General features: G+C 34.2%; 1 protein-coding gene across 3 annotated transcripts in view; it reads left to right on the plus strand.

The window, feature by feature from the left end:
* Positions 1 to 13,650, plus strand: part of ANKS1B (ankyrin repeat and sterile alpha motif domain containing 1B) — a 1,093,013-nt gene that overhangs the window by 475,454 nt on the left and 603,909 nt on the right. Inside the window, exon 1 of one of the 3 annotated variants that reach the window (XM_029953698.1) lies at positions 1,355 to 1,425. The exons of the other annotated variants lie outside the window; for them this stretch is intronic. Within the exon in view, the coding sequence (XP_029809558.1) occupies positions 1,366 to 1,425 (60 nt within the window). The 5' untranslated portion in view covers positions 1,355 to 1,365. Of the gene's footprint in view, positions 1 to 1,354; positions 1,426 to 13,650 lie in introns of those variants that run through there. 3 annotated transcript variants of the gene reach the window in all.

Raw genomic sequence — 13,650 nt, forward strand, 5'->3', positions numbered from 1 at the left:
CACTGATTTCTCTAATTCTTAGATTGTGCTCTTTTGCTTTGGTCTTCCTCTTCTTTCCTGCTTTGTTATTCTCCATAAGTTTGTTCTCTATATTGCTGCTCTGCCTCATCCATCCTTGCCACTATGGCATCCATTCTGGACTGCAGCTCAGTTATAGCATTTTTTCTTTCATCCTCACTAGATATACTTATTTTATCTCCGCAGAAAGGGATTCTTATCTATTTTCACCCCAGCTAATATTCTTATTATAGTGATTCTAGATTCTGGTTCAGACATCTTGCTTGTATCTGTGTTGGTTAAGTCCCTCACTGTCATTTCTTCCTGTTTTTTCTTTTGGCATGAATTCCTTTGTTTTGTCATTTTGAAGGAAGAAAAGGAATTAATAAGGTAAAAATAGTTTTAAAAATTAAAAGCAATGCACACACACAAAAATTCAAATACATTATGCTAGATCCTAGGTGTGTTTTGTCTGGTTATTAAAAGTTGCTTGATTGATTAAAGAAAAAAGGGGGGGTGAGGAAATGTTTGAAAATTTGAGAAAATGAATATGATGGAAAAGAATAACTTGAAATGATGGAAGTAAAATAAAATTTGAAAAATTTACAAAATAAAAAATCTAGTAGAAAAAATATTTTTAATAAAATTCAAATAAAAATAAATTTTTTCTTTTTATGTATTCATGTAAAAGAAAAGAAATGAAAAGAAATAAAAGGAAATTGAATAGATGGAGCAGGAAACAGACTGATATATGATTAATATTACATCATTTTCCCCTAGAAGTCAAATTATGAAGCAGTTTGTGTTCTGTAAACTAAGCTGGCAAAGAGGTTTGTGGTGTTTCTGAGGAGCGAGGTTGGCCCAGTGGGCGGGGCTTAGTATAAGGGCTCTGTTCTCCACGAGATGGCACTGATTAGTTTGCTGGGGTGGATTGTTGTGGCACCTGGAGGTGTGTATGTGCATGTTTGGGTGGGGTGAAAATGGTATCACTCAGCTACCCAGTCTCTAGTATCCAAACTCTGTTCTCTGACCAGGAATCGTGCACTCCTTTGTCTCTGGCTTCCATCCACTCCCTGCTTTTACACTGTCCATGACCAAACTGTTAGGATGCCAGGCGTCTCCTCCCTTTTGAGTTTTATCTGATGAGGCTGTGTTTCTCCACCCCTTACTTCTGGGGGACTGCGGCTTTAACCTACACAGATCCTCTGGGGGAGAGTCTCACAGAGCAATGGCCAGGTGCCCGCCACACCCTGGAACATTCCCAAGTCTATACTGCTGCCAATGGCCAGAGCTGGGTACCAGCCTGCCCTAGAAAAAATTCATGCATTCATGTAGCAGCAGCATTTAAATGATTACGGAAAATCATGCATGGCCTCCAGGACCCACTCTGATGCTGGGGATTCAACCTTTCCACCAGACCACCACCAGGTATCAAGAGTTTCAGACTTTGTGCTCCCCCTGTTTATAGAGTTATAATGGAATTTAAGTCTTCTTTCTCGTTTTTTAGTTCATTCCCTGCAGCTGTTTCCACCTTCTCTCCAGCTGTTTTTGTGGGGGTGCTTTTCCCCATATTCTCCCCCTATCTCCATCCTCTCTCCACAAGCAAAAACAGCCCCCTGCCCTCTGCAGCCTCTCTCTCTCCCTCAGTTCACCTCTCTGCGCTGCGTACCTGCTGAGTTCTGTGGTTCTGTGGTCCAGGTTGTGCAGATTGTTGTGTTAATCCTCAAATCAGTTTTCTAGGTGTGCAGGATGATTTAGTGTTGATCTGGCTGTATTTCATGCATGCAAGATTGGGAAAACACTTCTATGCTGTTTTGCCATCTTGGCTCCTCCATCTGGTTTTAATTCTTCATTACCAATTTGGATGCCTTTATATTGCCTAATTGCTGTGGCTAGGATTTCCAATATTATGTTGAATAAAATTGCTTAGGTGGGCATCCTTGTCTTATCCTAATCTTTGAGGAAAAGCTTTTTCTTTTTTATCATTGAGTGTATTTATTTCTGGGCTCTCTATCGTATTCCATTGATCTCTGTGACTATGTTTTTGTGTGCTATACCATACTCTTTTGATTTATGTCACTTTGTAGTACATCTTGCAATCTCTGACAGCACTATTTTAATAGCAGTATTTGGAATGGAAATTTGTATTTTTGAATGGAAGATAAGAAATTGAAAAGATTATTTTCAAAAACTAATTAAATCAGATAAGGAAGTACAAACTATATGATAACTTCAAAAATATTCATTTTTTAAGCTCTAAAAAACTGGAGTCTGAATATATTATTTTCAAATATGTAATATATAGGTGTTTGTTTATGGGTATATATGTGTGCATGCGTATAAAATGGGTGATTTAATTTTTTCCATGTGTATGCATGAAACTGCATGCATATGTGTGTGCTGTATAAATCTCCTTCTGCTACCTACACAAGAAACTAAATTTATTCAAATCAAATAGAACATGCCAGTTGTTTCTCCAAGTGCTGTACCATTTTTCCTTAGCCTGTTCATTCACTTTTTAGATTTAAATCCTTAAAGCAGGTTTGATCACTAGTGCCTCATCAAACTTAATGCCATTAAACTTACTAGGCCTTATGACTAGGAATCTATTTTTAGAGGGACATCTTGAGCCTTTCTTTTCTTCTTCTCTTTTGTATACACTGACACCCTCATCCCAATTTTAGGCTCACTTTGTTTTCTCCACAGCACTATGCTCTTTCCAAACATGTGTCAGTGTTTCTCTTTCAAACTTTGTCCATGATCCATTTCTCATTCCTTGGTCTGATTACCTTTTATTCATCCTTCAGGATTCCACTTTAGATATCACTTTCTCAAGAAGGCCTTCTCTGATGTCTTCAAACTGTGATATAATACCCAATGTTACCTCCCCATTCCTATACAAGAAAGGTACTCCACAATTTTTGTAGAAAGAATGACTAAAGAAATTTTCATAAATTGGTTCTGTGAGCATCAGGGTATTTAATAGTCAATAAAAAGCTTTAAAAAGTAGGTAAATGCAAAGACTATAAATATTACAATAATTCCTCAAAATTTCCTTTAAACAGTTTAAAATCTAATTTAACACTGTGACTGTACTCTCTTTTGTCACTATGATTATTTTTCCTGAATTAACCTCTCCCAGGTACTAGAGGGTTTCTCACAGGTACTTTATGAATTTTTAAGGAGTAACTTCTCCAAATGACACCCTAAAAATAAAGCAGTTTATTATTATTCCTCTTGTCACCTGGCACTGAATTTGAAGGTTTGATTTCCTCAAAAATTGTAATTTTTATCCACTTAATCATTTTGTTTTTCTCTCCACTTTAATTTATTTTGGAGTATATATGTGTTGACTGTGTGTATGTCTATTATCAGGATATCTACTGACTCCGATTTTCTCACCTACTTTGCTGCCAATATTATAAAAGTTTTGTGACAAGAAAGCCCCACCAAAATCAAACAATAGTCATTAAGTTACAGAAGAAACATTTTTTGCAAAAATCTAATTTTAACTAGAGAAATAGTCCAAGAAAATTAGTATTATCTAATGAATAGCAACAAAAAATATTAGTGCGATATGATGGAAAGGATCATTATACTCAGAAATTCATCAAGAAGCAACCACTCCTCAGTTATAATCATCAAGTTAGACTTGTTGCACACACATATATTAATTTAAGAAGCATATGTTATAGTGTGTATGTTGCTTTATAACTTGTTTTTCCACCTAAAGAATATATTCTGATTTATCATGATATAAAATATTCTCATATGATATAATCTTTAATACCTGCTTATGTGCCCATGATGTATTAATTCATTAAAATGTTTAACATTATGTCAGGAAATAAATATTATTTCCTTGTTTTTGTTGCCAGATATAATAGTCTGTAGTGCATGGTACTGATAATAGATACTCTCTAAATCCTTTTCCTTCTTTAGGAAATCTTGGATAGAAATGGTCAAAGATGGAAATTTTTCACTAAATTGAGAAATAAAAATATGAAGAGATCATTGCAGCTACAGATCTCTCATCCTTTAGTATTTTTGCTGAGGTAGGTAGTTCAGGAATCACATAGTTTCTGAAGCCAAATTCATTGCCATATCAGGAAATAGCTTTAAAAGTGGTCTTTGAGGACAATGTCAGCCACCGAATCTGAGGCAAAAGAGAAGATGTTATTGTTAAAGTCATATCACAGGAGACAACTTGATCTGTAGTATAACCCAGGATTTCCCATAAGGGTCCCACTGACATCTGCTTCGTCACCTTCTTGAGGTTATTATGTTTGACAACTTTCCCCAGGTCAGATCTGTAACAAGCATGTCGACCTTGGGCATTTGGAAGGCCATGTCCATGTCAGTGGACTTTTAGCTTAGGAATCAGCTTGCCCATAGCCTTGGTAGTGTCAGTGATCAGCAGATGCACTGAAGATCTTTTCAGTAGCAAGCCCTCTGGCCATCATACTACAGTTAACCCTCGCTGGTTTTTTGTGGGTGGTGATGGCATTCTCTGTGGGCGCTGGTAAGTACACAATGCTAAAATTGTCATGGATGACCTTGGCAAAGGAGGAAGACAAAGCAGTTAATGATGCAGAAAGCCTTGCTATCAATCGTAAGGAACTTATCACAGTCTTCTTAGTTCATTATAATCACAAACATGGGGACATCTGTAGAGGGACAGAGATGATGACCCTTTTAGGTGAGCATCAATCTTCTCTAGGGTGTTGAAGGTAGCAGTGAACACCATCATACATTCAGCACAAGCATTATAGTATTTGCTGCTAGTGGGAGCTTGCTGCTTGAAGGAGATGGGTTTCCTATTTGTAACATACTTCTGGTTCTTAACTTGATCATGCCCTTCTATTTGTATGGAGGAATCATACTTGGAAATGAAGATCATGTATTTGAAGTCAATAAAAATGCCACAGGTAGTGACAATATCCATGGAACATTTTGGATATGTCAGTGAAATAAGCCAGTTTCTAATGTGTTTTCTAAATAATTCTTAAGATTATGTTTAATGTCAGTGTTTAATAACATGGGGAAATTTAAAGCCATTATTAATAGCAAAATAATAAGGATATACAAATCATGTAGGAAAGAAAGAAGAAAAGGAGGAAGGAAAGAAAAGGAGAGAAGGAGAAGGTTGAGGAAGGAATTAAAAGTAAAAAGCAAAAAAGCAAAACCAAAAATAATTATTATAAAAGAAGATTAAACAGAGCAGTTTTCTCTATAAATGTTAATGAGTTAATTTCATTTTGAAAAAAATACTTTTGTATCAAAATTCAAACTCTATGATGTTTATAAGTGACACATATTTTAAAAAGTGAAAGAAAAATTCTGAAAGCTTAATGTGGAAAAAAGATTTATGTATAAAAAATACAATTGTCAAAAATACTTAAAACTGAGTAGAACGCTGGATAAAAAGCATTAGTACAAAAATATTGATTCAAAGGGGCACATGTACTCAATGTTTATTGCAGGATTATCAACATAGCCACCAAATGCCCCTTGACTGATGAATGAATGGATAAGGATGTAGTGTATATGTGCATGTGTGTGTGTGTGTGTGTGTGTGTGTGTGTACAGTGGAATATTACTCAGCATTTACAAAGAATGAAATCTTTCTATATGTAATGACACGGATGGCACTAGAGAGTATTGTGCTAAGCAAAATAAGTCAGTCAGAGAAAGACAAATACCATATGATTTCACTCATATGTGTAATTTAAGAAACTAAACAGATGAACATAGGGAAAAAAGAAAGATAAACCAGAAAACAGACTCGTAAGTATAGAGAACAAACTGAGGGTTACTGGAGAGGAGGTAGGCAAGGGAATGGGTTTAAATGGGTGATGGGTTGTGATGAGCACTGGACACTGTATTAGTGATGAGTCATTAAATTTTACACCTGAAACTAATACTATATTATGTGTTAACTAGCTGGAATTTAAGTGAAAACTTGAAAAAAGGGGGAAAAAAGCATTACGTATAAACAGGATTTTTATAATGATAAAGAACATAGTTCATAATAAACAAATAGTAGTTACAAACCTATTTCCCTACCTATTACACTGAAAATAAATGCAACAGCAATAGTTCATTTATATACACTGTTAACTTTTAAAAGTAAAACTATCAAGGTGCCTGAGTGGCTCATTTGGTTAGGTATCTGACTCTTGGTTTTGGCTCAGATTATGATCTCACAGTTTTGTGAATTCAAGCCCTGCATCAGGTTCTGCGCTGGTGGCGCAGAGCCTGCTTGGGATTCTCTCTCGTCCCCTCTCTCTGCCCTTCCCCACTCATGCTGTCTCTTTCAAAAATAAATAAACTTAAAAAAAGTAAAACTGTCAATTATTTTACCAGAAAAAAATGGGTTTATTTGGGAATAGTAGAGAATTGCAATTTGGGGCATGTGAGCTACAGCAAAACCATTGGCAAGTTTGGAGAACAAAGGAGAGGAATGCTTCATTTATAGAGCAAAGGAGGAGTTGAGAAGGGTTCTTATAAACAAAAAGTCCATTAGAGTAAACAGGGTTCTAAATTATAGTGGCTATTCATTGGCTGACTTGTGACAGTCTGTCATTGGTTGGGCTATTGAGGGGGTGGGGGTGGAGAGAGAAAACATTTCTTCCTCTTGCTGGGACAATAAAATATTATCAACTTGCAAGGCCCCTTTCTTACTGTTGCTTCTGTAATTGAGGAAGAGTAGTAAGGTGCAAGAATTCCTCTGTTGGCTTCCCACCCCCATTTTAAGTGAATTTTCCCTTTGTTTATTTTCTATATATATATAACAAAATAAGTGAATAAAAGAGTAAATAGTGAAAGACTAACAACCCATTTTCATTTAGTTTCAGATTAAATAGAAAAAATACTTATATAGAGAAATTAAATAAATCCATCCACAATCTTAATTTACCATTATAAATTCATGGTTCTCTGGCTGAGTTGGGCCCTTAACACTACTTAACAGATTTAAATTTCTCCAGGCAGATTGCAGGCAAACTTCCCAAAGACTTCAGAGTTCTACTCTCTCAGATGCCCAATTTTCCTCCTTGCCTATTGCAGATGGCAGCACCTTCACTTCATAGAGAAATTAGAAGTCATCAATGGGGTATTACCGCAACATTTTGCCAAAAAATTTTGTAAAATCTTCCTGAACCCATCATTTCCTCCTCTTTCTTATTAAAATGGAGGTATTCCTTTACCTCTCTGAAAACAAACTTTCCACATGTTTTTAGAGTTACTCTCATTGTCTCCCCAAGAAACTTGTACTCTCCCTTCCTTTTGGTTTCTGTCTCTTTAACAGCTTTTCATCACCTCTTTTCCATCAGCTGAAATCAAAACCGTCATATGATTGTCTCCATTGGCCTAGGAGTTATACCAATTTTCTTCCATTTTACAAACTCCTGGAAAGAGGTCCCCTCACTTACTCTGCTCCCCACCTTTTTTTTTTTTGGTCTTCCAAACAGACCAATCAGCTTCTCATTTCTTATATCTGCTGTGTCTATTTTTTCCTGTTTCAGGATCATGGTTATTTATGATGTTCTCTCTGACTTCAACTCGTAATTTCAATCCCACTCGTGCTACTTTTGCTTAGCTACTTTCTACACCTCCTTCAGGTAGCAGCTGAAGTATCACATCTTTAAAGTTTTCTTATACCCCAAGTTAGGTCAGATCCCTCATTATATGACTTCCCAACACGCTCTACTTCATCATAGCATTTTTCACTTCCCTCCTCGTCTATCTTTTTCACAAGAATATGAGGCCCATGGGAGAAGGAACTGTGTCTATTTATTATTATTTAGTTATTATTGATGAGTACTCTTTAATCTGGTAAGTAGAGATGACAGAGGCATGCATGAGCAGCCCTAGCAAGGAAACCACTTTCTACTGATTCTTCTCTCTGTGGTAAGCCAGTATACCAGAGAACAATATGTATTGTTTGGGTTCAAAATGTATCTAATGACCAGCTTCTTTCTCCAAAGCTGCTATCTGGTGCCTGCTATTCAAACTCCTAACAACTTCCTAATCTTTGCTTTGATAAAGTCATCACAGAGCCTCCTGAACTTCTGAGTACCATGCTTTGTAAAACTGGTTATCCACAATGGAACAGTAGAGATTCTTAGGAGTGTGCATTCTCTTTCTTCTCTCTAGCAATATGGTCCATCATTGCCCTGAGCCATCATTCCTCCGAATCTGAGATGGATGGATGTTAAGAGAAGTTCTTTCAGGATCTCACCCACTTATTTCCCATCAGAGTCTCCCCTTTCTGCGTTCTGCTAAAGGCAGTCATTACAATTTTCAGGACAGCTATTTTAAATACTGGTAAAATGAGTCATATTTTTCTCCAAACTTGCTGATTCCCCTTTTCCCTTCAACTCTTACCTCTGCACATTATAATATACCAGTGGATCCTGTCACTGTCTTCTGCACTTAACTTGGTGATTCTGTCAGTTATCAGGAGAGTTATGTTGTGACTTAACTCACCAATGCTTTTTTTCAGTCAGGTTCTACTATTTTGCAATAAAGGAAGAGAATAAATATTTTTCAATTATTCACTCTGAAGTAGACATTATTACCTAATACTTCATTTACATTATCTCAATCCAGATAACAATTCTACAGAGCAGGTTATATTTCCATTTATAGATGCAAACACTGAACTGTAAATACTGGCATTAGGAATTGCATCCAATTCTATCTTGTTCCAAACCCCATTCTGACTTATAAACAGGTGTCAATAGATTTTTATCTATAGGAGCTAGCAAGAAACTTACAGGTCCTTTTGAATTTGGGATACTAGTGAGTTGAGTGCTCAGTTGTTCATTGATGTAAAGATGAAGAAAGGGATTTTGGAATTTTAGAATGTTCCAGAATTTTATTTATTTATTTCTTATCATATTTATTTCTTCAAGGGAACTTTAAGCAAAAATTTTATATAAATATAAATATATTTTATATATAAATATTTATATATAAATAAAGCCAATTCTAGATTGTTTAGAAATTACTCAGTATATGTTGTTTTTAAATATTTGCTTTATATCCATATATCTCTTTTAAAAAATATTTATTTTGGGGAGAGCACAAGCATGAGAGGAGAACTGAGGATCTGAAGTGGGCTCTGTGCCAACAGGCTGACAGCAGCGAGCCCAATGTGGGGTTCAAACTCACACACTGCGAGATCTGACTTGAGCCGAATGCTCAACCAACTGAGCCACCCTTTCTGTTACCCTTTTGAGCATTCCTTTGCCAAAGATGGGAAAAGGGAAAAGGGAAAACTTTTATTAAATATGTATTCTGATAAATGTTTTAGGAAAATGCTTATTGGAAAGAGGAGTTGCAATTGTTAGCCAAAACTATTCGGATACTTATCATTAAAAAACTCCATCATCCTATGACATAAATTCCTGTGACACTGATTGCATTTTGTTCCAAGGGAAGTTCTATGTACTTATTCTTAAAATGTTATGTTATCTTAAATTCATCCATGTAAGTAATTATATTGTCACATATTGCTGGTTTAAAGCAAAACTTCTTTTGTCTGTCTCAGTTTATTTACTTTTTGGTGGTAAACCCTTTAAAAATTACCTTTATAGATTCCCTGCGGAAAATGTTATCTTAAACTTTCATCTTCTTACCAAACCAAAACACACCATTATTTTTATCATGTAGAAAGGCATTTGGGTAATTATAGAGAAAAGGCAGCCTGGTGCAATAGAAAGTGTGCTCATTGTTTTGAAGTGTTGAGAGATGTAGATTCTTGAGCGTCTTTGAAAGAAAGTAAGCGTGTATTTTGGGAAGTTTTCTCTCACCCATTTGTAAAATGTGGTATTCACTTTTGCAGAGTTGTGTTATTTATATGAAAAAGTATATGTACCTGGCATGGCATACATTTAATGAGAGCAATTATTAGTAAACTCATATGAATTAAGAATTAAGAACACTGAATGACTTCTGGTCAGTTGAAAAACAATACACACTGCACCTTTGTTTGTAACACAAACTACCACAATTCACCTGATATGAAAAATGTAATGTTAATAGTCCTATAGCTATTAAGGCAATTTAATTCATAATTTAAATTTTTTTCCAAAAAAGAAATTTCTAAGCCTATATGGTTTTGCTGGAGAACTATTATAAGCATTTAAAGAATGATAATCCCAATAGTAAGTAATCTTATCTCGAAACAGAATAGGCAATATTTTCCAATTAATTTTCTGAAGCTAGCTAGTATTCCCCTGATACCAGAACCAGCTAGTATAAAACCAATCAACCAAACAAAGAAAAAAAACCCAACACTAAAAGCAAAAGCTACAGAGCAATATCAACTCATGAATATTGATACAAAATTCCTTAACAAAATATTAGTAGATTGAATTCAGCAATATGTGAAAAGAATTACACACCATGACCAAGTGTAGTTTATTCCAGGGATACAAGACTGGTTCAATGTTTGAAATTTAATAAAGAAGAAAACCCAAATGATCGCATCAATTGAAACAGAAACAGAATTCAACAAGAATCAATATACATTCATGATTTAAAAAAAACACTTCTAAAAAAATAGAAATAGAGGAGAGCTTCCTGAACTCAATAAAGAACATCTACAAAAAATTTGTAACTGATAATAATAGTTAATAGTGAAAATTTGAATGCTTTCCTCCTAAGATTGGAAACAAAGTAAAGATGTCTGATCTCTTCAGCACTGTTATTCAGCGTAGTACAAGAAGTTCTAGCTTGTGCAATAAGGGGGAAAAAAGAAATAAAAGCATACAGATTGGAAAGGAAGAAAAAACTGTTCCTGTTTGTAGATGACATGATTGCCCATATAGGAAATCCTAATGAATTTACAAACAACAACAACAACAACAAACAACAACTTCCTAACTAATAAGTGAATTCAGCGAAGTCACAGGATGCAAAATAAACATTAAAAAAGCACTTGTATTTCCATGAATTAACAATGAACATGTAGACCCTAAAATTTAAAATACAATACCATTTATAATCACACAGAAAATGAAAATAAATACTTAGATCTAAATCTAATGTAACACGTAAAAGATTTGTATACTGGAAAGTGCAAAATATTGGTGAGACAAATAGAAAAAAATGTAAGTGGAAAAACAGTATTTGTGAATTCGAAAACTGAATGTAGTAAAGATGTAGATTCTCCCCATATTGATATACAAGTTTAATATAATTCCTGTCAAAATCCAAGATTTTTTGAAGACATAGTTAAGATTATTCTAGAATATATATAGAAATGTAATGGAACGAGGATAACAAACAATTTTGGAAGAGACAAATAAACTGGGAAGAATTAGTCTACCTAATTTTAAGATTTATAGTTGAAGTACTCAAGATTGTATGGTATTATTAGCAGGGAGATAGACACAAAGATAATGGTACAGAAGAGAGAACCCAAAAATAGACTTACATAAATATATTCATCTGATGCTTGACAAAGGTGCAAAATCAATTCAATGGAGGAAAGATAGGTGTTTCAACAAATGGTCCTCGAGGAATTGGGCATACATAGGCCAATAATGAAACTTGGCCTTAGTCTCACATCTTTTACAAAAATTAACTCAAATGGATAACCAACTTAAATGTAAAACCATACAACTTTTAGCAAAAAAAAAAAAAAAATAGAAGAAAATCTTCAGGATCTAGAGCTAGACAGAGTTCTTAACCTTGACAACAGAACCGTGATCTCTAAAAGGAAAAACTGATAAGTTGTACTTCATCAAAATTAAAAGTGTTTGCTCTCTGAAAATCTCTGTTAAAAAATGGAAAGACAAGTACAGACTGAAGAAAATATTTGTAAGCCACACACCTGATAAAGAATGAATATCTAGAACATTTAAACATTCTAAACAGTATAAAAACAAATAATCCAATTAGAAAGAAAATGGACAAAATACATGGAGAAATACTTCATTGCAGATGATATACAATGGAAAATAAGCGCATGAAAAGATTCTTGACCTTATTAACAATTAGGGAAATGCAAATGAAAACCACAATGAAAAATCACTACGCATCTATGACAGTGGTTAAATAAAAAGTAGTCACCACATCAAATGCTAGCCAAGATATGGAGAAGTTCATACATTCATGGTGGAAATGTAAAATGGTTCAGCAAATCTGAAAACAGTTGGCAGTTTCTTAAAATATTAAGCGCTTTACTACTATAGCACCCAGCATTTGTATTCCTGAGAATTTAATCCCAACTAAATTAAAACTTAAGTTCACCAAAAAATCTGTACATAAATATCTACAGAAGCATTATTCACAATAGCTGAGAAATGGAAACAATCCAGGTGTTTTGCAATAGGTGATATGGTTAAGTGAACTGTGGAATGTTCATACCATTGAATACTACCCAGCATAAAAAGGAACAAGCTATTGTTTGCACATAATAGCTTGGATGAATATCCAGGGAATTATGCCCCAAAAAAGCCAATTCTAAAAATCACATACTGTATGATTCTATTTAACATGTATCTATTTGTCTATATATAATTTTTGACATGACATAATTATAGAAATAAGAGAACAGATTAGTGACTGACAGGAGTTAAGGAAGAAGTGGAGACAGGAGAGAAGTAGGTTAACTATTAAAGGGCAACTAGGGGGATCCTTGTGGGATGCAGTTATTATGTTTCTTGGCTGTATCAGTGTCAATATCCTGGTAGTGATGTTCTGGAGATTAGTAAGATGATAACATTAAGAAAACTACAAAAAGAGCACAGAATTTCACAACTTTATGTGAATAAAAAATTATTTCCAAACAAAAGAATTACAAATATTAAGTTGTAAAAGATAAAGGCAACATGCACCTTTATTTGTAAAAATTTCTTTCTTTCACCCACACAGTGATAAGAGCTTCATATTCTGGCTGCTCAGAACATATCTTCTGTAATCCTGTGTATAATTTCTTCCTGCTGTTCATAAACTAAAACAAATTATTTAATATTTTTAGGAACATAAATGTGGGAAATAAAGCTGGTCTTGCTTTTAATTTTACACAGATTTGAATTTGACTTGAGCATCTCTGCAATATTAATGCATAAATATTTGAAATGCCTAATTAAAAAAATATATTGTTTTGCAAAGATAGACATAAGTATTTTAATACTGGGAGAAGGGTCTACAAAACTAAATTTATAGCCCAGAGGCCAAAGGCTCTCTTCTTCAATATCTTTATTAGCTCTAGAGCTACTTAACACTTTTATCAAATAAAACTAAAATAAAAGCCAAAGCTTTTATCATTCTCTCATGGTTATATGTAGTCTTTCCAGTTCATGTTTGAATAACTAGTATGAAGAAACTAGCACATATGGAGAAATATATATTATAGCTTTTCCATTTTAAAAGTTTTATACTCATTTTTATATATGCTAACTACTAGGAATATACTGAGAGTTTTAAATGTGTATCTTTTAACAGAAGATGAATATATATATTAATCCATAGGCAAATATTTCCATATAAAAGTGAAATAAAATGAAGTGATAAAAGCAGAAAATATAAATATTTTTTAAATTCCTGGCTTTCTTTTAATTAAACACCTAGCAACTGTAAGAGTTTAATATATAGCAGATGTAGATTCTATTTGTTCTGATTTTCCACCCACTTGAA

This window comes from Suricata suricatta, chromosome 10 (assembly GCF_006229205.1).
Source record: "Suricata suricatta isolate VVHF042 chromosome 10, meerkat_22Aug2017_6uvM2_HiC, whole genome shotgun sequence".
Classification (NCBI taxonomy): domain Eukaryota; kingdom Metazoa; phylum Chordata; class Mammalia; order Carnivora; family Herpestidae; genus Suricata; species Suricata suricatta.